This window comes from Panthera tigris, chromosome B4 (assembly GCF_018350195.1).
Source record: "Panthera tigris isolate Pti1 chromosome B4, P.tigris_Pti1_mat1.1, whole genome shotgun sequence".
NCBI classification, from domain to species: domain Eukaryota; kingdom Metazoa; phylum Chordata; class Mammalia; order Carnivora; family Felidae; genus Panthera; species Panthera tigris.
This window is the reverse complement of record NC_056666.1, coordinates 140,725,621-140,749,304: the sequence shown is the minus strand read 5'-3', so window position 1 is coordinate 140,749,304 and position 23,684 is coordinate 140,725,621. Positions and strand designations below refer to the sequence as shown.

Here is a 23,684-nt window from a genome sequence, read left to right as displayed (position 1 = left end):
AAGCCCTGCTTACTCACCCTGCCAGCCACACAAAGCTCATGCTGCCAGTGACACAGAGCCAACCCCAAGTTCAGATGGGATGAATGCCTGCTGTCCTGCACCACCCTTTGCCTCTCATTCCCATCCCCAGAATCCCCTGGAAAATCCCGCTCCTCTTCCAAGACCTGATTCCAGGCTTGCCTTCCTAGGTATGTCCTCTCTGAGGAGAACAAACCCTATTTCCTGTGACACCAAAAAGGCCAAGCCACTTCGTGCTCAGCCACCATAATGCATATTTTAATGTTCATGGCACTTGCCACCACCGCCCCAAACTACAAGCCTGTGTCCCCATGCCTGACGGTGCATACAACATCCTTTCCATTATGACCAGGTCTGCCTTCAGAGACCCCCCTGGAAGGGGAGGGGGCAGATGTGCGTGCAGGTAACGCGCCGGCTCACTCTACACACCGCCCCGCACACTCACACCCCACTCTGCAGAACCACGGTGTGCCCCCGACGCACAGATGCTGACTGCACACCACACACAAGGCTCGCACCTCACACGCTACACACACCACACTGCGCACCGCACACACACTGCACGTACCGCTCACTGCGCTGGCCACACACCGCCTCCCACCCCCGCCCCGCACACACACACCGCTCCACACTAACTCTTCCCGTCCGCGTCCGTCGCTACCGTGCCCTTCGCTGCTCCTGCCACGGAACCCTGTGGTGGTGCCCTGCGCGCGCCCCTGCCCGCCGCTCACCTCCAGGTAGGGCAGGGGCGTGTCCAGGTTGGGCGGGTACTCCTGCAGGAGCCGCTCCTCGTCCAGGAACTTGCCTGCGCGGCCCCGGGAGGGCGGCTGGAAGAGCCCGTAGTTGAGCGCGTCCTGGAGGCTGTGGTTGAGGGCGCAGAGCACGCGTTGCTTGGCGGCCCACACGGGGGCGGCCGGGTCCAGGCGCAGGCACTTCTGCAGCGGAGCGAGCTCGTGAGCGCGGCCCGGCCCGACCCCGCGCAGAGCACCGGGTCCCGGGAGCCCCCCCGACCCCCCCCACCCCAACTCCCCCCCACCCCCCACGCAGGAGTCCCGGGCTCCCCAGCCCAAGCCGCGGACCCCGCGCCTCCGCGGCCGGCGGGCGAGGACCCGCCCCGAGGGCGGTGCTTCCCCGGGACCCGCCCCCGCCCGGCCGGTGGGGAGGGTCTCCGCGGAGGCGGCGGGGGAGGGGTGAGTAGCCGCGGGCCTGGGGTCTCCCGCGCCCGCCTCGGAGCGCGCGGTGGGGGAGTGGGGTGGGTGTAAAGGCGGGGGGGGGGGCTGGGCGAGGACGGCGGGGGCGCTACCGGGACGGGGCGGTGGGGCTTACCGTCTGCTGCAGGTCCGGGATGCCGACGCGCACGACCACGGCGCTGGCCCCGGGGCCGTCCATCCCCGCGCCCGTGCCCGCGCCCCGGCCGGGGCCCGGGAGGCTCGCGGCCGGGAGCGGAGCGCACGGGGCCTCCGCGCGGCTCCCCGGCCCCCCCTTCCCCCCCGCCGGAGCCCCGTCGGCCGCGCTACGCGGGAGGGGACCGGGGGGGGCCGGGGCCGGGGCCGGCGCGGGGGACAGCTGCGCCGAGGGCTCCGCAGGGGCGGCGGCGGCGGCGGCGGCGGCGCGGCTCAGCTGCATCGGCCCCGGCTCCGCGCGGCGCCTGCCTTCCCCGGGGGCGGGGGCGGCGGGGGGAGGGGGCCTGAGCCGGGAGGGAAGCGGGGGTGGCTAGGGGGCTGCGCCGGAGGCGGGGGCCGGGAGGGCTCGGGGCCAGTCGGGGACCGGGGGCGAGGGGGACAGTGCCGGTCCTGGGGTGAGGTGGGAGGGGTCGTGCGGAGGGCCTGGGCCGCCCCACAGGGCGGGGGCCCTGGGGGCTGCTCGCTGGCGGGGGGGGGGGGGGGGAGGGCGGGAAATCCTAGGCCTCGGCGTGGGGGGAGTGGCTGAACCGCGAGGGCCGCGCCGCCCTTCGGCTGCGGGCGAGCATCCGCGGACCACCGAAGAAGATTCGGAGAGGAGGGGGTCCTGAAGCTGGGGTGGGGTCCGCGTTGGGCACAAGGACCAGAGACGAGGCAGGAAAGGGAGAGAAAAAACGGGAGAATTAATTTCCGGGGGTGGCAGCGTCCCCCCCATTCTACCGACCTCTCCACCCCACTCAAGGCCCGGGGGAGACGGTGACCAGCCTTGCCCCAGGCTTGGGGGGTTAGACGGAGGAGACATCGGGGCCAGGGAGGGACCAAGGGCTCTTCCATGGTCGGAGCCAATTAACCCTCCGACTTAACCCTTACGACCACGCTGAACAGTGTTCAGCGCGGCTTCCCGCATCCCCAGCCGAGTTTGGGGAGTTCGCTCCGGACTCCGAGGCCGCCTTTCCTCCTCCCCACTCTCCAGGCCCCCTGGTCTGCCTAGATCCAATGCCTGTCGCCCCCTCCCCGTCACCTTAGCGACGGCAGGATGGGGGCGCGACCTATGAGGACAGGCTTAGGGGAGGGGGCGCTACTAGTCTCCACCTGCGACGGGAAAGTGAATTTTAGTTTTACACGTTGTCGTGGCAACGCGGGAGGGGGTGATGAGTGGGCGGAGAAGAGGGGAGCGCAGTCAAGAAACTAGCTCAGGCACCACCGCCCCATTGGAGCATGGCACCCCCCCCAACACTGATAAGCCTCCCCAAACTACCCCAGTGCTGCAAAACCTGTGCCCCCAAGACCCCCGAGAGCAAAGAGCAGCCCCTAAATGTAGAAATATCCCTGATCTCCGGAGAAACAGCTCCTGATTCCATAGAACTCCCCAACATGCCTTGGCCATGCCCCCAAAGAGCAGGCCCTGACCCCCATAGCCGAACTGTTCACCCTTTCACTGAACAGACTTGATTATGTTCACAGAACAACCAAACATGGGCATACCCTCTGTTCCCTGGTGGAAAGAGACCCTGCCCGCACCCCACCACCCCCCACCAGCCTCTCCAAACCTTCTCCAAGAACAACAGCCTTAGATCCCCTGAGCCTCCCAGGAATAAACTTGAATGAACCCCCCCCCGCCCCCCCCCACACACACACACAGAAAACCTCCCTACTCCTCCCCACCACAACTTGGAAACCTCCTGACCCCACAGGAGCAGTGCATGGCACCCCTCCAAGAACAGACCCCCTCTTTACAGAGCCACCTTAACCACTGTCTCCCACCACAAAGCCCCCTCCCCACCAATACCCACCTCTCTGCCCCCAGAACAGTCTCTGATCAAGCCAGAGCAAGGCCTTCTTCCCAAGGACAAGCCTTGGCTCTCTCCTCTTCCATCTAGTACCCCTTTAGGAAAAACCTCTGCCTCCCTGGACTCCCCACTGACCCCACAGAGCAGGATCCAGCGCTGTCTGTGGGTCGGTCCTGCTTTCTCCTCAAGCCTGGGCGGACCCACGCTGCCCGGAAGTGTGGCCCCAGGATGCCCAGACCTCCCACCCCCCTGTCCAGGCTCTTCCCAAGGCCACTGGTCTGGCCTGAGTGCTAGAGCTGATGGTCCCCTGGGGGCTGGGGGCAGGATGGGAGGGCTGGGGAAAGGGGGGAGCAGGAAGGGGCCGTCAGAAGCCTACTTTTTATCTTCAGGAAGCACCTTGGGAAGCGCGAGGGTTGGATTTCCTGTGGCCCAGCCCTGGAGAGAGGAAACTAATGCTTCCCAGCCCCTCTCCTGTCTCCACTATCTTCCTGCCCCACCCCACCCCCCACCACCAAGCAATCCAGGCCCACAATTCCTGCCCACCCTGCCCTCCCCAGCCCTCCCACCACAACCCCCACCTGCCCTCACTCCTGCTCCCAGCCTTTCATCCTGCTGTGGCTGGCTGCTAGGCCATGAACATGCTCAGCAGAGCCCTTAGTTCTGGGTGGATGAAGGAAGGAGCCCAAGAGGAGCAGCCCCAGACCTCTGTACTGGCCCTGCCACCATGCCCACCCAACCTGGACTTCACAGGAGCCCCTCCCAGGCCTCCCTCTACCAACCTACTGCCCAGGGTGAGTCCCACTCTAGTCCTGCACCATGGCCATCAAACCTTTGGGGAGAAAACCTCATATCTGCTGATCAGCAACCAACAGATTTATGGTCTCCAGGCTCGGCTGGGCCTGGCACTGCCCGGGAGATACCAGAGCCTCGCTCAGTTCTGTGCTGGTTCCACAAAGTGCCTGGCACTTAGGGTGGGCACAAAGTGAATGAATTCCAAGCCTGCACATCCCCCCAGCTCTGCCACCACCCCAGCAAACAGCAAAAATAACAATACCCAGAAGCACGTTACCCACATTATGTCCTTCCATCCCCGCAACATGACGGGTTTATCGAGAAGGAAGGCAAAGGACAGTGGGTGTCTTTGCCCTTCATTTCGTTGAGAATAAAAGAACCAGGCCCCTCACCACCTCCCCTAGACTCCCGAGCAGCCCAGGGTTCCACCTGACTCCACCTCTCAGGCAGGGCCACCCTTTGCCTGCCACTGCCCCCCTCCACAGCCCAGCCGAGCCCCTCTGCACGCCTATGTCTGTCCTTGAAGGTGAGGGGTCACCAGGCCTATGTCCCTCTGCTTCCCACTCCTTCCATCCAGACCAAGATTCCAGAAAGATATTTTTCCCACATTCTCCCACCACACATATTCAGATGCAAAACAGGCCTCATAAGGCCTGGGGGAATTCATGTGGGCAAAGCGCCTGGACCAATGCCTGGCACGGGGCAGACTCACTCTGGTATGGGCCCCTGCCCACAACCAAGCCGCCTCCCGTCCCCCACTTCCACCACACATGCTCCCATCACCACACATGATGCCTCCCAAACATCAATCATCTGCCACCTCTGACTTGACACTCCAAACCCTGACATTCTTAAGCCCCCTCCAGCATTGGTGGTCCACACCTTCCTGGCCTTTGGGGTAGGCTCCTCTGCTGACAAAGTTCTTTGCCTCCTTCCGGCTCGGCTGTGCCCCTCCCTCCTTTTGCACTCCTGGGGCCCGCTTCCGAATCCCAACCCTGCCCTCCTGTGGGGCCCTCTCCCAGCTCCCCAGACTCCCCCTTGGTTTCCACGACAACTTGGTGGGGTGTTCTGTTCATAGCCCTCCACTGACTGCCCTTCTCTTCGGCGTACCCTCCTTCCCCTCACTGCTGCGCCCCTTCCTCTGAGCTACTCTTTCTTCCGCAGCACCTCTTCTAACATACTCCCTTCCTTCCTGTTTAGTGTCTGTCTTGCCCTATGAGAACATAGGCTCCTGTGGTTCACTGGTGTGTCCGCAGCCCTGGAATAGTGCCTGATGCCCCACAGATGTGCAGCGTATATCTGCCGAGTGGAGAAATAAAAGCTTCAACCCACAGGCTCTTCACACCCACCTTTCTGTTTTCACATCGGACCCTCTCCCAGACTCCAGCACAGGACACATGAGGCAGGAACCCCTGAATGTTGAGTTGACTGTAAAACTGTCTGGATCTGGTGTATTTTTTGTGGGTAGGTTTTTTATTGCTTCTAGTTATTTGATGTCTATCAGTATATTTAGGTTCCATTTCATCCTGAGTCTGATTTGTTCACTTTAATTTCTGGGAATACAAGCTATTTCTAAAGAATCAGTTTTTTTTTTTTTATTTTGCTAATCATCTCTATTTTCTATTTTGTTTTATTCTGTTATATTTCTCTACTTTTTTATTGTGTTGTGACTCTTTCCAATTTTTGAGTGGATATTTAACTCAACATTTAGTCTCTCTCTTTTTTCACAATAAGCATGTAAGGTTGTCCATTTCCAAGTGCCACTTTAGTTATGTCCCTTAAGTCTTGATAAGTAGTATTTTTAATTTCATGTTGTTCTGATCTTATAATATCAATTACTTTTTTGGCTTGGGAATTGCTGAAAGTATGCTCACTTACATTTTCTTTTTTTTAATGTTTATTTATTTATTTTGAGAAAGAGAGAGACGGAGGGAGGGGCAGAGAAAGGGTAACAGAATCCCAAGCAGGCTCTGCACTGTCAGCACAGAGCCCGATACGGGGCTCAAACCCATGAACTGTGGTATCATAACCTGAGCTGAAATCGAGAGCTGGATGCTCAACCAAGTGAGCCACCCAGGCACCCCAAGATTTTTTTTACTTTTTAAGTAATCTCTGCACCCAACATGGGGCTTGGACTCACAACTCCGAGATGAAGAGTTGCATGCTCCACTGATCCGAGCCAGCTAGATGCCCCCCATTTTTTATTTTATTTATTTATTTATTTACTTACTTACTTACTTACTTACTTAAAATTGCATTTTTATTGATTTTAAAGAGAAAGATCATAAATTGGGGAAGAACAGGAAGAAAGAGAGAATCCCAAGCAGGAGCCACCCTATCAGTGCAGAGCCCAACTTGGGGCTAAAACTTATGAACCCTAGGTCATGACCTGAGCTGAAATCAAGAGTCAGACACTTCACCCAGGCGCCCCTACATTTTCAAATGTATGCTAGGTTTTTTGGAGGGAAGACTAAACTTTGGTTGCTGATTTCTTATTTTATTGCATTATGGCGGGAGAAGGAGGAGGTCTGCGTAATACCGATCTTTGGGAATTTTGTGAAGACTTTCTTTATAGTGGTATACATGCCCTGAAAGTTTCCTGTTTAATAGGAATTGTTGGATGCATGGGGACATATAATCTCCATCATATCAAGCTTGTTAATTGCATTATTACAGTAGTCTATGCCTTTTCTAATTTTGCATCTACTTGATTTATAAATTACCAAGAGAAGTGGGTTAAAATCTCACTGCTATGATAGTGGTTTTAGCGGTCTCTCCGTGAAATTTGCCAGTTTGGGTTTTAAATGTTTTGAGACTATTTTTAACTGTTAACAGCTTTAGAGTTGTTATAGCCTCCTGATAAATTATTCTTTTTGTCATTATACAGTACCCCTCATTATCCCTAATCACGCTTTTGGCCTTAATTTTGTTTTTTCCACCAATTAGTATACTACAGTCCTTTTTGTGTGTGAGTGTTGACCTCATATATCTTTTTCCATTATGTTCCTTATATCTTAGGCATGAATTTGATGTACAGTCTGTGTAGCTAGATTTTTTAAATCAATTTTACAGTTTTAAACCTTTAATGGTGTGTTTATTATGTTTGATGATATGCTTTAATTCATTTTTACCGTCTTACTTTGTATTGTCTACCTTTTCTCTCTATGCTTCTTTTTTCTCCCTTTCTGCCCTGAATTGGATGGATCGAGTATTCTGTAATTCCCTTACCCTCAACTTCCATTGGTTTGGAAAGTATGCATTGCCTATCACTTTCATAAATACACTTAAATTTTCAACATGCATAATTAACAAGTTCTAAAGTCATTTACTGTCTCTATCTCTTTTCTGTGTAATGATAAGACTAGAACGCTTTAGCTGCAATCATTTCTCTCATCCTCTAGGTTCCCGTCCCTGCCATTTCACCTCCAAATTAATGTTTTTCATTGTTATTCTCACTGTGGAGCCGTCAGCACTGGTTTAGATTTGGCCATATGTGAACCTGTTTCTTCACTCACTCTTCCTTCTAGGTTGAACTTTCTTTTTCCTGAAAGCACACACTTCAGATATTTTTAATGAATGTCTGGTAGTGATAAATTCTTTCAGTCTCTGAAATGTCTTATTTTGCCCTCTTTCTTGAATGAAAATTTAGCAATGTAGAAGTTGAAATTGACAATTATTTTCCTCTCAGTACTCTTTTTCCTCTGTGTGTGCTATATTCTGGATAATTTCCCAATTCTGACTTCCACCTCATTAATATTCTCTTTGACTGTGTTTAATCTGCTGTTAATTCTATCCATATAGTTGGGGGTTTTTTCCATACAGTTTTCTATTTCAATGACTATTGATTTTATTTCTAGAAGTTCAGTTTGGTACATTATCAAATCTGCTTTCTCTTTCTTTATATGGGCTTTTCTTTTTTATTTAATGCAACTTAAAAATGTCTTCTCTTGTCTTTAATCATTTAAAAATATTTATTTTTAAATTTCTAGGCAATAGTTCCATTGTATGACTTTTTGGGAGGGGGGGGTCTAATCTTGCTCTTTGTCGTGTCTACTGACTGTCACTCATGGTAGATTATTTCTGTGAAAATTTTGTAATTTGGGGCCATGAACTCAATTGGGCCTGTATTTATGTGGGAATCCTAAGCCGCCTAAATGTGTCCCTTCAGAGAAGTGCCACTGTCCCAGGACTCCTTTTTTTTTTAACTTTTTTCTTTTATTGAGAGAGAGGGAGCATGTGCACGTGTGCATGCTTGAGTGGGGAAAAGGGGGAGAAGGGGAGAGAGAGAATCCCAAGCAAGCTCAAGGATCAGTGCGGAGCCCAGAGCAGGGCTTGACCTTATGACTGTGAGACCATGACCTGAGCTAAAATCAAAAGTCAGACACCCAACTGACTGAGCCATCCAGGTGCCCCTATCCCAGGACTACTTTTACTTTTTTTTTTAATTTATTTTTTTTAAATGTTTATTTATTTTTACAGGAGAGAGAGACAGAGCATGAGTGGGGGAGGGGCAGAGAGAGCAAGGGAGACACAGAATCTGGAGCAGGCTCCAGCTCTGAGCTGTCAGCACAGAGCCCGACGCGGGGCTCGAACCCACGGACAGCGAGATCATGACCTGTGCCGAAGTCAGACGCTCAACTGACTGAGCCACCCAGGTGCCCCTTTTTTAAATTTTTTTTTATTATTATTTTTTTAATGTTCCAGGACTACTTTCATGGTAATTTCTTAGCTTGGTGGTCCTGGGGACTACAAAGAATGAAATAACCCAAACTCCAAAGCTTACGGGGTCAGGCAATAGGTACAACTTCACAGTGAGACTTTTCTACAGAGAGACCACCGCAAGGCTTTATGAAAATTGCTTAAATAAAAAGGAAATGTGTAACAAGAATTACGAAAATAAATGACTTACTAAGGTGTTTGAGCACTACATGTGCTTCACTAGCAAGCCCCTGTTATTGTTCTCATTTAGCAGATGAGGAAACAAAAGCCATCAAGACTAAGTAACTTAACTTGTCCAAAGTCACATATGGCTAGACAGTAGAAACCAGGACCTGAACCATGGCAGTGTACATGTGATCCACCAGGGCAAGTGACAATCCTGCCCTGGGATTTTACCTCTTATAACTGTTTCTCCACTCTTGAGATACATAAGAGAGATCTGAACTCAGTAGCTACCGGTGACCAAGATTCCAGCCTTGAGAAGACAACAACACTGACAGAAATATAGATACGGGAGACAAGGAAGGCTCTGAAGGGTAAGTCCCTAAACAGTGCCTGAAATCTGAAAGCACTTCTGCTTCTCTTGAAGACCCAATACACTTCCCTTCTGGGTTGAGAGTCCGCATAATGGACGGGTTGAAGGGCTGTCCTTATAGCAGGTGCCTGGATTAAAGTCCCAGTTCTGCCTCCAAACACCTGGGTGGCCTAGCTGGGTAGGCCTAGCTTTCCTATGTCTTTCCTATGTCTCCAGAGCACAGCTCCATGCTCTGGTAAGTTGAGGACAATGGTAGGAATTACTTCATTCCTTCATTCATTCTGACTACATGCCAGGTCCTGTTTCAAGTTGCTGAGTGTGAGGCAAGGGTCACAGGTTGGCTTCTGGCCTCCTGGGCCATTGTGTGGACTAGATGGGATAAAAGGACGTGAAATGCTGACCATGGGCGTGGTGCAACATAAACACTCGAGTTTTTATTAACATCATAAAGCTAGTTCAGATCTGGTTTCTGTCATTTCAACCCAAGGAATGCATCCTAGTGAACATGTTCATACATAGTGGCAAAACAGAGTGATGTGTGGGGATGACTGACCTTTGTTGTATAATCTTAGAAACAGCATTGGATTTTAAATATTATTTTAATAGTGAAATTAAAAGTTAGAAATATCTGCCTATATAATTTTACAATTAGGGTTCCAATGACATTTTCTTACAAGACTGACTTTTGCTCACATGTTGACCCATTCCCCCTAACCAAAGATCACTGACAAATCAAGAACTATGTAGGTTTTTTTTATTATTATGGTGAAAAATACATAACATCAAAGTTACCATCTTAATCATTTTTAGGTATACAATACAGTAGTGTTAAAAAGAACGATGTATATTTTTAAATTATAAATCCATCCCAGTATTGGAAGACGGGCACATGGATTGTAAATGGAATAGTAGTTTAAAGGAGTCTCTAGGGGCCCCTGGGTAGCTCAGTCGGTTAAGCATCTGAATTCAGCTCAGGTCATGATCTCACGATTTGTGGGAGTGAACCACGTCAGGCTTCGTGCTGACAGCTCAAAGCCTGGAGCCTGCTTCAGATTCTGTGTCTCCCTCTTTCTCTGCCCCTCTCCCACTCATTCTCTCTCTCTCTCTCTCTCTCTCTCTCTCTCTCTCTCTCTCTTAAAAATAAAATAAACATTAAAAATTTTTAATTAATTTTTTAATTAACAGAAATTAATTTAATTTAATTTAATTTAATTTAATTTAATTTAATTTAAAAAGTGATTCCCAGCCCCCCCTTCTGGATTTCCTCAATGACAGGGCAGCCCTGGCCTACTTTCTGCCAGAGTAGCCTTCCACCTGCTCATCCCTGCCCTCTGTCCTGAAGGGAAGCCCTTCTAGGGATGAACTTCACTCAGGTCATCCTTTTCTATGGAATATTCCATTTTATGAAAATACCACATTTTGTTTGTCAATTCATCTGTTGAAATGTATATTTGGGTTGTTTCCAGTTTGGGACAATTATGAATAAAACTGCTGTGAACATTTGTGTAGAAGTTTTTGTGTGGACTTTTGCTTTCATTTCTCTTGGGTAAATATGTAGGGTTAGAATGGCCATGTCTTATGGTAGATGTATGTATGCTAACTTTTTAAGACATTGGCAAGCCGTTTTTCCAGAATGGTAGTATCGTTTTAAATTCCAACTTTTTCCTTTCCTCCACATCCTTGCCTATACTTGGCATTGACTTTTTTTTTTTAACCCTACCCATTTTAATAGATGTGCAGCGGTATCTCCTTGTGTGTTTAAATATACATTTCCCTGATGATACTGAGCCTCTTTTCATATGCTTATAGACCATTCATGTGTCTTCTTTTGTGACATGCCTGTTCAAGTCTATTGCTCATTTTTTTAAAACTGGGTAGTTAGAATTACTGAAATTTAGTATCTTTTCATATATCCTGGACACAAAAATATTCTTTTGTCCTAAGAAATCTTTGCCTACCACAAGATCACAAAAATTTTCCTGTTTCTTTCTTTTTAATTTTTTAAAATATTTATTTATTTTTGAGAGAGAGTACAAGCGGGGGAGGGGCAAAGAGCGAGGGAGACACAGAATCCGAAGCAGGCCCCAGGCTCCTCTGCACTGTCAGCACAGAGCCTGACACGGGGCTCGAACTCCTGAACTGTGAGATCATGACCTGAGCTAAGTTCAGATGCTTAAGGGACTGAGCCACCCAGGTGCCCCCCACCTCTATGTTTTCATCTAGAAGTTTTAGTTGTAACATTTAGGTCTACGATTAATTTCAAGTTAGATTTTGTTTGTGTTTTCCATTTTGGGATGTCCAATTGCTTCAGACCACTTTTTTTTTCTTTTTTATATTTATTTATTTTTGAGAGAGAGAGTGAGACAGGGCACAAGCAGGGGAGGGGCAGAGAGAGAAGGAGACACAGAATCCAAAGCAGGCTCCAGGCTCTGAGCAAGCGTTCAGCACAGAGCCTGACGCGGGCTCAAACCCATGAACCTTGAGATCATGACCTAAGCCGAAGTCAGTCACTTAACCGGCTGAGCCACCCAGGTACCCCTCGGGCCACGTTTTAAATTATTTCAAAGAGCGCCTACATGGCTCAGTCAGTTAAGCCTCCAACTCTTGACTTCAGCTCAAGTCATGATCTCACGGTTCATGAGTTCCAGCCCCACATTGTGCTCTGTGCTGGCAGTATGGAGCCAACTTGGGATTCTGTCTTCATTTCTCTCTGTCCCTTCCCCGCTTGCTCTCTATCTCTCTCTCTCAAAATAAATAAAAATAAGCTTTAAAAATTTTTTCCAAATATTTTTATTGTGGTAAAAAAAAAAAAATATATATATATATATAATATAAAACTTACCATTTTAACCATTTTTAAGTGTGCAGTTCAGTGGCATTAAGTACATTTGCAGTGTTGTGCACTCATCACCACTATTTATCTCCAGAACTTTTTTCATTATCCCGCATGGAAACTGTGCCTTTACACATTAACTCTCCATTCCTCTCTCCCCAGCCCCACTATTGTCTTCTGCCTCTCTAGATTTTGCTGCTTTAGAGGCATCCCAGCACCATTTTGAAAAGGCTTTCCTTTTCCACTGAATTGTCTTTACACCTTTGTTGAAAATCAGTTGATCACATATATGCATATCTATTCCTGATTTTCTGTTCTTTTCCTTCCATCTATATGTATACTTTCTTCAATACCAGATTGTCTTAATTTCTATAAAGTCTTGAAATCAAGTAGTATAAACCTTACAACTTTGTTCTGTTTTAATCTGGTTGGCTATTCCAGGTCATTTTCATTTCTATATAAATTTTAGAATCAACTTCTCAATGTCTACAAAATTTTTTTTTAAACCTGATAGGAATTTGACTGATATTGCATTACATCTATAAATATATCTAGAAAAGGGGCACCTAGGTGGCTCAATCAGTTAGGCGTCTGATTTCAGCTCAGGTCATGATCTCATGGTTCATGAGTTGGAACCCCACTTCAGGCTCTCTCTGCTGTCAGCACAGAGCCCGCTTCAGATCTTCTCTCTGCCCCCTCTTCAAAAATAAATATTTAAAATATATATCTAGAAAGAATGGATTCTTAACAATATTGAATATTCCATTGTTTAAGCACAGTAAATCCCCTCATTTATTTTGGTCTTCCTTAATTTATCTCAGCAATTCTCAGCAAAGCTTCGTAGTTTTCAGCGTAAAGTTCTTACACATTTTTGTCACATTTATTCCTAAGAATTTTGTTATTTCACATTATTGCAAATGAAAATTTAATTTCACTTCTTTATTTTTAGAATTCATTATTATTTTTAGCATGTAGTGTTATATTAATTTCATGTGTATAATGTAGTGATTCACTAATTCTATACATTACCCAGTGCTCATTGTGATAAGTGTACTCTTAATCCCTGTCACCTATTTCACCCAACCCCCTACAGTCTTCCCTTCTGGTATCCATCAATTTGCTCTCTATAGTTAGGACTCTTGTTTTTTGTTGGTCTCTTTTTTCCTTTGTTTATTTGCTTTGTTTCTAGTTTTATTTTATAATTGTTTATTGCTAGTATACACAAATACAACTGATTTTTATATAAACTTTGTAGTTTGTAAAATTGTTAAATTCACTTAGTTCTAATAGCATCTTTATTTTTTTTAATATTTATTTATTTATTTTTGAGAGAGAGAGGCGGGGAGGGCCAGAGAGAGAGGGAGACAGAGAATCCGAAGCAGGCTCTACGCTATTAGTGCAAAGCCCGACATGGGGCTCAGACTCACAAACTGTGAGATCATGACCTGAACCGAAGCTGGATACTTAACCAACTGAGCCACCCGGTTTCTCCTAATAGCATTTTTATGGGTTCCTTAGGATTTTCTACATAAAGAATCAGGTCAACAGCAAATAGCAAAATATTTTCTCCTTTTGAGTTGTCAGGCCTTTTATTTCTTTTTCTTGCCTTGTTGCAATGGCTAGGACCACCAGTACAGTGTTATATAAAAGTGGTAAGAGCAAGCACCCTGGCTTTTCTCTCAATCATAGGAGGAAAATGTTTGATATTTCACCATTAAGTACGATGTTACCTGAACGTTTTTTTGGAGGTGGCCTTTATCAGATTTAGAAGGTCCTCTTCTAGCCATCATTTGCAGAGTTTTCACCATGAACAGATGTCTGACCTTGTTAAGGAACTTTTTTGAAATCTTGCTTGATGACGCTGCTTCATCTCATTGGCTAGAACTGAGTCTGGCTGCAAGTGAGCCTAGGAAATGAAGTTCTTTCTTAGGTGAACACATTGTTGATCCCCTACAAAATCAGGGCTCTGTTAATAAGGAAGAAAACATGATGGATATTAGAATAGGCAGCTAGCAATCTGTCACCCTGCGTATACAATTCTAGGTTAACAGTTATGTACACTCCGCGTTTTAAACTTACTATGCTGTTGTCATCTGGGTTCTATGTTGACATTGAAATATATGCTGTTTTAAGTTATTTATTCTGTAGATTATTCTTTCTGGATGCTTTTAAGAACCTATTGTCTTTAATATAATTCAATTTCAATATATGTGTAGGTGTTATTTTAGTTTTAGTTGTCCTATTTGGGATTTGTTATGATTCCCGAATTTAGGGGTTATATCTTTCATCAAATCTGGAAATTCACTACTTTTATCTTTTTTAATGTTGTGTCTCCTCGGTATCCTCTATTAAACATATGTTAGATCTCATGGATGAACCTTGAAAACATGAAGTGAAATAAGCCATTCATAAAAGGACAACGATTATATGATCACTTGTATGAGGTATCTCAAATAGGAAAATTCATAGAAACAGATGGCAGACTAGAGGTTACCAGTGGCTGGGGAAGGAGAGACTAGGTTGTTGTTATTTAAAGAGTACAGAGTTTCTGTTTTGTATGATAAAAAAGTTCTGGAAATGGACAATGGTAATGATTCCCACAAGATTGTGAATATATCTAATGAAACTGTAAAGTGTGAAATTTTTTTAAAGATTAAAAATTTTTAAATATGTTAGACCCTCTTGTTCTGAAATATTCTCATCTCCTAATCTATTTTGCATTCTGGGTAATTTCTGTAGGCCCATCTTCTAGTTCAATAATTCTCAGCTGTGTCTAGTTTGCTATTTAATCTGCCCACTGAAATTTCAATTATATTTTTCTTTTCTAAAGTTATATTCTGTTCCTTTTCAGATCTATCAGATTCTTTCCCTTTCCCTGTTTTTTTCTGATCTTTTCTGATTGTTTCTCATCTCTTACTTAGGTTTTCAACTGCTTTTTCTCTGTGAACATTTTTAGCATACTTATATGGTTTGTGATTTTAGATTGTGATCTCATGTTTGGCTAATCCAACCTGTGGGAAGCTGGAGAAATTGAGTTCAGACTGATGATTTGCATTTGCTCCTGCTAGGTGCCCCAATGCTGCCAAACTAGAACCACTTCAACTCAATCCCAAACCACCCAGGTAGTCTAGATTTAAAACGCACACTCATTTGAAGGTAGTCTATACTTCATGAATTCTGAGGAAAGATTTTATTTCCATCCTGTGGTAAAATTGTTACAAAATCTTTTATTTCTCTTTTTTGAAAAGTAGCCTTTCACTTAAGTTACCTCTCATCTCACTGACTGTAAAAGCTAGAGTTTGGATGTAGATTATAGACTTGTGTACAGCTAATTAGAGCAGAAAAGGATTTAATACTGGAATTAGTGCCTACAAAGTCATTGGAAGGACTGAAAGAGAAGCATCTAGTCTGAACTTCTAGAGATATGCTCTCCCCCAGCAGCACCATAGAACTGGTCTCCTAAGGAGTTACTCTTTTTTGCCACAGTTGGCAAACTGAGGTGTCAGAAAGCTGGTGCCCCAACACCAATAGTCCACACCTCTCGGCCTCTTCTGTATCTAGGTCGGGCCATGTCACAGAGTTCTGGAACTGATCTGGGTAGAAATGATATGTGCTGCTCTAGGCCTGACCTGTAAATACCTCCTGCTCAAGCCTGCATGCTTTCTCTTCACCCTTCTGCTTGCTGGGTGTAAGCACCCAGGATCCAGGCATTAAAGATGACCTTAAGGGGCGCCTGGGTGGCTTGGTCGGTTATGCGTCCAACTTCAGCCCAGGTCATGATCTCACGGTCCGTGAGTTCGAGCCCCGCGTCGGGCTCTGTGCTGACAGCTCAGAGCCTGGAGCCTGTTTCAGATTCTGTGTCTCCCTCTCTCTCTGCCCCTCCCCTGTTCATGCTCTGTCTCTCTCTGTCTCAAAAATAAATAAACGTTAAAAAAATTAAAAAAAAAAAAGATGACCTTAAATCCACATTTTGAGAATGGCAGCCTTTCATTTGCCCTGGTCCCTAAATGACTGTATGGAGCAGAGACTCCCCAGTCCCTGCCAATATTGTAAACTTGACTTTCTGTGAACAAGAAATAAACATCTGTTGCATTAAGTCTCTGAGATTTGGAGATTTAGTTATCAATGTGGCTGGTGTTTCCTCAACTGATATAAGAGGGGAGCTCTAGAGGCCTCCCAGTGGCCCATATGGGCTTCCTGCCTTGGAAGTCCTTGCCTGGACCAGCAAATAGTGTTACATTGGCTGCTCAATATATTTTGAGAACTGAAGAAATTAATACAAGATAAAGTCACATATTCACTGCGTCCATTGTGAGAAGGACTGGTCCAGAATGCATATCTCACCTGACCTCCAAAGCACCCTGCTGATCAGTAGACTTTGGAGGCATCAGAGTGTCTGGGAAGTGGCATTAGCTCAGAATCAGTACCTAACAATCCCTGAAAACCTCAAGTGTCCCTCCCCAGCCCACCCCCTGCCCCACTCGCCAGTGCATGGCAATCTGGGCAAAAGTTTGCACCTCCCTGCAGGGGAGGCCACAGGGAAGACTTTGCATGGCCTCGGGTGTTTCCGCCAGGTCTTTCCCTCTGGCAGAAGGCTCAAGGTCTCTGAATGAGTCATGTCCAGGAATTGGAAGAGGAGCTGGAGGGACTTTCCTGCATTGTGAGTCAATACGGGCCAGTTCCTGAGACCCAGGGTCTTTCCACCACCGCCCAAGCCTCCACTGGCACTGCCCTCTGTTTGTGTCCTGGAGGGTGACTCCAAGGCAATGAGGCAATGGTCTCTGAGTCCACACCATTTTGTTTGATCATCATGATAACCACATCTGCCTGGCCACGCAGCCTCTGCCACCCCAATATCTCTTCACCTTGTTCCTTTTCCTCCCTACAGCAGCCGACTTTCCCAGAACCTTTCAAGGGTGTTGCTGTTCCCCTGTCTACTCCAAACTACACTCCTTAATGTCTTGTTGACAGGGTGTCCTCCAGGCCCCCTCAGAGGACACTTAGGGGACAACTGAGCGATTCAAGCACAATACCTTCCTGTCTCAGTCTTTGGATGCCTTTTACTCCATTGCTCAAAAGAAACAGCAGGCCCCAAGATGGAGTCACTTTTGCTAAGCCCCAGCAAGACTTATCACCTAACCTAAAGGCAGTTTCAGCCTCTCCCAGGAGTGGAATTTCAAACCAATGAATCTTCAATTTCCTAGTCAGCACAGTGAGGTCATCTGCATGATAAGACCGCTTGCCTTCCCTAAGGACAGGTAACCTTACCTAAAGCATTCCACTCTTTTAACTTCCTTGTCCCCCTTCCTTCTGCCTATAAAATCCTTCCATTTTGTACAGTTCCTTGGAGCTCCTTTCTACTTACTGGATGGGATACTGCCCCATCCAAGAATCACTGAATAAAGATCATTAGATCTTTAAATTTATTCTGTTGAATTTTGTTTTTCAACACCATTAAACCAAGGAGTTGGCAGCATCTCAACTCCATCACATGGGCTGGTGTGAGGCCTGGTTTTAATTACTAGTGCATAGTCAACACCATCCCAGCCCCTCAGATCCAGAACCAATGCTCACTGTCAGTCCCACCGGATTTAGGGTCATCTTCCTCCAATATCCATCCCTCAGAACTTTGCAGAAGATGTGCAAAATGGTGCAATTATCTTGGTGCCTAAGTCTTCTGTTCCTGTATTTACATTAAATTGCCCCTGTCTTGCTCTGAAAGGCTACACTATGACCAACTGAGAAGTTCACACCTCAACCTTATCCCCCTCAAGCCCTTGGACCCGTGCAGGAGCAGCTGCCTCCCAGCCCCACAGCCAGACCTGCACCAGGCAGTGGGTGTCCCGGCTGCCATACACATGGGGTCTAGAGTCTGCTGCTAAGTAGTGGATCTGCTCTGGAAGATGTTCATTCTGAGCTTCATCTAGTTCCTTGGAAGCACTGGCAAGGAAAAGTTGTCCCCCACCTGGTCTGTGCAGAACTTCCTTCTGGGAAGAAATTATCATTCCTGATGAAATATGCACATGCAATGATCTGATGAACTTTACTGATGGCATAATTTGTTCTGAAACCAGTCACTAGCCCAGCTGAGTGTCATTCACGGATAAGTGATCTGTAACCAGAGGTTGTTTTGTATCTAGTGTGACTAGTGTATCTAGTGATTCTCCTTCCTGCCCTCAGTGGATCTTTGAAGTGGTCTCAGGCATTAAGGATGCAAGGGTTTTCCCTTGCACGCAAGATTGAATAAAACTTGACCAACTTGACCCCTGTTTGTAACTCAACTGACAAGTTGCCTTCGTCTCTCCACCTTGTTGTCACCCAGATAAGCCTTATCTTCCCTAGCCCCCTGTGGCCCCTGTGAAAGACCCTCCCTGCCAAAGTCCTCATGGTCCTGGCCAGGCACCACTGCATAAGGACAATAATGGTAAGAATAATAATACAGATTTGCTACATGCCAGCTGAGGCTAAGCCTTGCCTGTGTCAATTAGCTTATTCCCCCACCAACAGAGGCCAAGGGCAGCAGCTCACAACTAGACAGAGGGGTGGGAGAGGGAGCTCAGACACCAGGGAAAGCCTCACTGAAAGAGACATCCCAATGGACCTGAAGGACGTGGGAGCCAGCCATGCTGATACAAGGTCAAGAATTTCAGATAGGGAGGAGCAAGGTCAGAGGTGCAAGACTAGAAGATGCCAAGGGCAGGGGGCCGAGGGACAGCGCCATCCAAAGCTATACAACTTCATGCCAGCCACAGCACTCCTGGGCACCCCTCACCTATCTGCTCAGAACAGCACCCCCTTCCTGGGAGCCCTCCTGCCTCCCGCTCCATTCCAGTGGATGCCATGAGAACCTCTCAGTCAGCACCTTGTTAGAGAATTATTTGGGGGCACCTGGATGGCGCAGTTGGTTAAACATCCAACTTCAGCTCAGGTCATGATCTCATGGTTCGTGGGTTCAGGCCCTGTGTCGGGCTCTGTGCTGACAGCTCAGAGCCTGGAGCCTGCTTCAGATTCTGTGTCTCCCTCTCTCTCTCTGCCCCTCCCCTGCTCACACTCTGTCTCTCTGTCCCTCTCAAAAATAAATAAAAACAGTGAAAAAAAGAAAGAATTATTCATGACACTTGTTAAAATGGTAAGCAGTTGGTGGGTAAGCAGTTGGTGGGGTGCAGCCACCATGGAAAATAGTATGAGGTTCCTCGAAAAGTTAAAAGTAGAAACACCATATGATCCAGTAATTCCCCTACTCAAAGAATAAGAAAACACCAATTCAAAAAGATATATGTACATTTTTGTTTATGGCAACATTATTCACAATGCCAAATTATGGAAGTAACCTATGTCCACTGACAAACAGATAAAGAAGATGTGGGATATATATATACATATAGATATAGATATGTAGATATTATATATTATATAGTTGGTGGGATATATATAATGGAATATTACTCAGCCATAAAAAAAGAATGAAATCTTGCTTTTTGCAACAACATGGATGGAGCTAGAGGGTATAATGCTGAGTGAAATGAGTCAGTCAGAGGGGCGCCTGGGTGGCTCAGTCTGTTGAGCATCCAACTTTGGCTCAGGTCATGATCTCGTGGTTCGTAAGTTTGAGCCCCACATCGGGCTCACTGCTGTCAGTGCAGAGCCTGCTTTGGATCCTCTGTCCTCCCCTCTCTGCCCCTGCCCACCCCCTCATAAATAAAGAAAGAAAAACAAAAAAAGAAATGAGTCAGACAAAGACAAATACCATATGATGTCACTCAGGTGTAGAATTTAAGAAACAAAACAAATAAAAAAGAGACAAACCAAGAAATAGTCTTTTAACTATAGAAAACACACTGATAGTTACCAGAGGGGAGGTAGGTGGGATGGGTGGAATTAGGAATGCACTTATAATGATGAGCACTGGGTGATGTATAGATTTGTTGGGTCACTGGGGTGCCCGGGTGGCTCGGTCAGTTAAGCATCTGACTCTTGATTTCAGCTCAGGTCATAATCCCAAGGTTGTGAGATTGAGCCCCACATCAGGCTCCACACCCAGCATAGAGATTCTCTCTCTCTCTCTCTCTCTCTCTCTCTCTCTCTCTCTCTTGCCCTTCTCCCCTGCTCACACTCTGTCTCTCTAAAATTTAAAAAAAAAATTAAGCTTATTCATTTATGTTGAGAGAGAGAGAGAAGGAATCCCAAGCAGACTCCACACTGTCAGCACAGAGCCCGATGTGGGACTCGAACCCACAAAATGTGAGATCATGACCTGAGCCTAAATCAAGAGTCAGACGCTCAACTGACTGAGCCACCAGGACGTCCCTAAAAACATTTTTTAAAGAATTGTTAGGGGTTCTGGGTGTCTCAGTCACTTAAGCAACCAACTCTTGATTTAGCCTCAGGTCATGATGAGCCCGAGTCAGGCTCTGTGCTGACAGCGTGAAGCCTGCTTGGGATTCTGTCTCCCTCTCTCTCTGCCCCTCCCCTGCTCACACTTTCTCTTCCTGTCTAAATACATAAATAAACAAAAAAAATAAAAAATAAAAATAAATACATAAATAAACAAACACTAAAAAAAGAATTGTTAGATCACTATCTTGTATATCTGAGGCTAATATAACACTGTATGGTAACTAACTACAGTTTGTTTGTTTTTGTTTTAAAGAATACATTTAACCAATTAAAGAAAGTGGCAAAGCAGACTTCATTTATTCAGGACCATTTCAGTAGGTACCCAGCCCACTGTGATAAAATTATGTGGTAGGGGCTCAACTCTAATTACAGCATGGGCAAGTGGGACCTGATAGTGATGGGGTTCAGAACATGCTACCCCAAAGTACGACACTTTAGCATACTGAATATTTGAAGTTGAAGGTATTTGAGAAAACAGCAGAACTGAGACGGTCACTCTGACCTCTCTCTCCCTTCCCCCCTGAAACAGGCCATCAAACCTTCCTGTGAGAGGTACCCTCCCTATGCCAGGAGAAAAGGAGCATCCTTATGCCACATACAAAGGAAAGAATCCCAACAAACTGGCCTTGCTGAGTTTCCTCAGTTTACTATACTAACCTCATACTCCTTAACCTGTCATATTCCTCCACAGCTGTCCAGTCTTCATCAAACGTAGCAGAAAATACTCAAGTTTAACTGTTTCTTTGGATCGTTTCCGTATGAAGTCTCCCATGTCAGGTAAAACTTATAAAATTAAACAAATGTGTGGGCTTCTCCAGTTAATCTGTCTTTGTCAGTTTAATTTTCAGACCCAGCCAGGGACCCTATGAGGGTCAAGGAAAATTTGACCTACAATAGCCAAAGGGTAGGAGGGGGCCAGTAGACAGAAAGTCACTAAGAAGAAACAATCAGGGGTGAGAGGGGTTCTGGCTAAACCAATCTACCAGGATTCTTGCCAGACAGGCCAGGTGATCAGACATCAGCTGGGGGTGGTGGGGGAGGGTTCTTGCTAAAACTGGGTTTAGCAGATGGGCCTAGGAGAAGGTTCAGGAGCCTGACTAAAGTTTGGTCAAGCAAACCAAAGCTCAGTCCCTTGGTTGAGACATGCACCTACCAGCAGTGCCCTTCTGGAACTAGGACCAATCACACTACCTCAGGGTGGCTGCGGGGAAGCAAACAGGAACGGCGATAGCTGAGGGCAAGGAGCCTGCACAGATGGCCTCCGGTGTCCGGTGTCCGGGGCCCGACAGTCAGCCAGTCCCAGAAACCACCACAAAATTCCTTCATACAAGCTTGGGTGTTCGCACTTGAAGCCGCTCCCCCACCCCACCCACCCCACGCAGGCCCGGGAGACGGAGGCCTCTTATCCCTAGGTACAGAAAGACGAGACCAGCACCACTCACTGCAAGGCCCCTCTCCTAACTGTGGGCGTCAGTTCCAAATTAGCAATGTCCCAGGCGTCCAGAGCCACTTCCTGCGCGCTGGCAGGCTGCCCCCCATCAGGGCTCTATCCCAAGCTGACCCTCCTGCCAGCTCCTGCAGCAATGCCAAAAAAGAACTCACATCTCCAAAAGACTCAGACGCCTGCAGAGGCTTGGCTTTGAACAAACATAGCTGGTAGCACACAGACCTTCCCCCTACCTAGAGGTCAGGGCTGGGCTGGCTCAGCGGTCCCGTGTGCGCACACCTGAGCAGCCTCCGGAAACCACAGGGAAAGTGCCAGTCATTTGCATAACATTACAACCACAGGCAGGCTCTTCCCAAGAATAAGGGCAGGTCCTCAGCTGCCTGGGGTAGTTCCCAGCTTGCAGTTAAAAGGGAAGAAAGTGCTTTTGGTCGACTCCTTTTAAACTCCAATTCACAGCGCCGACCAGCTGTGATAGCTCCAATTACAGGTTCAAAGATTTCTGGGCCATGGAAAAACTTTCTGTCCTGGCCACCCGACCCCATACCGCTCCCACGCAAAGGCCCAGAAACCACCCTGGAATGTGCCACCAAGGGGATGGGTGGCCAGAGACTGGCCCCTTCCTTTCCCCACAACGTCAGCAGAGCCGTGACCCCAACCCAGTGTCCAGCCGCATCTCTGAGAGTTCTTACCCTTTCAGTTTTGCTCCCCCACACCCTCCCCGGTCTTGAGCTTTCATGTTTCATGGCGGCTGGGCTCCAGTGGAAGCTGTGTCCTGGTCCCCCACCCCAGTCCCCAGAGGCCGAGCCAGGGCCCTATCCACTGTCCCGCTGGCTCCAGGGTCAGGAAGCACAGAAAGCCTCCCCAACCAGAAACCCAGGTCCTAGTCTTCCTTAGGCCAGAGGTCCCACAAGGATGACATGAGTTTGTGGGGGAACCTGAGGCTGGAAGGCTGCCCTTGGCGGTCGGGGGGCAACTGCTGGCTGGGGGCCCCCCATTACTACACCCAGTGACACCCGCCTAGCCTTCTTCGGACGCTCCCTCTCACTGAGACAGCTAAACCAACTGGGGAGCAAAAAGGTGAAGTCATCTGTCCAAGGTGATCCAGTGATGGAACTTAGTCATCTCCGCAGGCAGGTTCTTCCCAGTGTGTAAGCCGGAGGCAGGCCAGACCCGACACCCAGACATGCACACACACCACACAGGGTGCACAACAGTACACACACACCACACACATGCCGCGCACACACATATACACACACACACACACTGACACGCAGACACATGCACGGAGGGGAAAGGGTCTGAAAGAATTTGCAATCTCGTGTTTCAAAAAAGCACCAAAAGTAACGTTGAAGGAAAAGTCAGCAGCAGACGGTTGACTCCGCGACTTTCATTTCGCTTTGCTCATCCAGCGATGCCCACAACACCCAGGTGCTCGGGTCCTTTCAAAAAGGACCCCGAGTCTCCCAGTCCCGGAGTTTGGGGGCCTCGCCCCGCCCGTACCCGCGCGCCGCCCCAGACTGACCCGCGCCAACCCCGCCAACGGCCTCGGGGTGCAGAGGGGGACCGAGTACGCGCCCCACGCCCCAGACGCGGACCCCGACCCCGACCCGAAGCCGAACCCGGAGCGCGTCTTAGCGTGAGCAGGCCCCGCCCCGCCCCCGCGAAGCCCCGCCCCGTCCCCGCCCCGCGAGGTCCCCGGACGCCGCGCGCAGAGGGTCACGGGACACGGGACGCGGGGCGGGGGGCGGGG

At 47.9% G+C, this 23,684-nt stretch overlaps 1 protein-coding gene across 3 annotated transcripts in view; it reads right to left on the bottom strand.

Annotated features, from left to right (window-relative positions):
* SHANK3 (SH3 and multiple ankyrin repeat domains 3) overlaps window positions 1–1,644 on the bottom strand; it is a 48,312-nt gene extending 46,668 nt beyond the window's left edge. For all 3 annotated transcript variants that reach the window (XM_042993652.1, XM_042993654.1, XM_042993653.1), the window contains exons 1-2: window positions 1,345–1,644; window positions 750–953 (exon numbers count right to left, since the gene is read on the bottom strand). In XM_042993652.1, the coding sequence (XP_042849586.1) occupies window positions 750–953; window positions 1,345–1,644 (504 nt within the window). The remainder of the gene's footprint in view (window positions 1–749; window positions 954–1,344) is intronic.
* Between the last annotated feature and the right edge of the window lie 22,040 nt (window positions 1,645–23,684).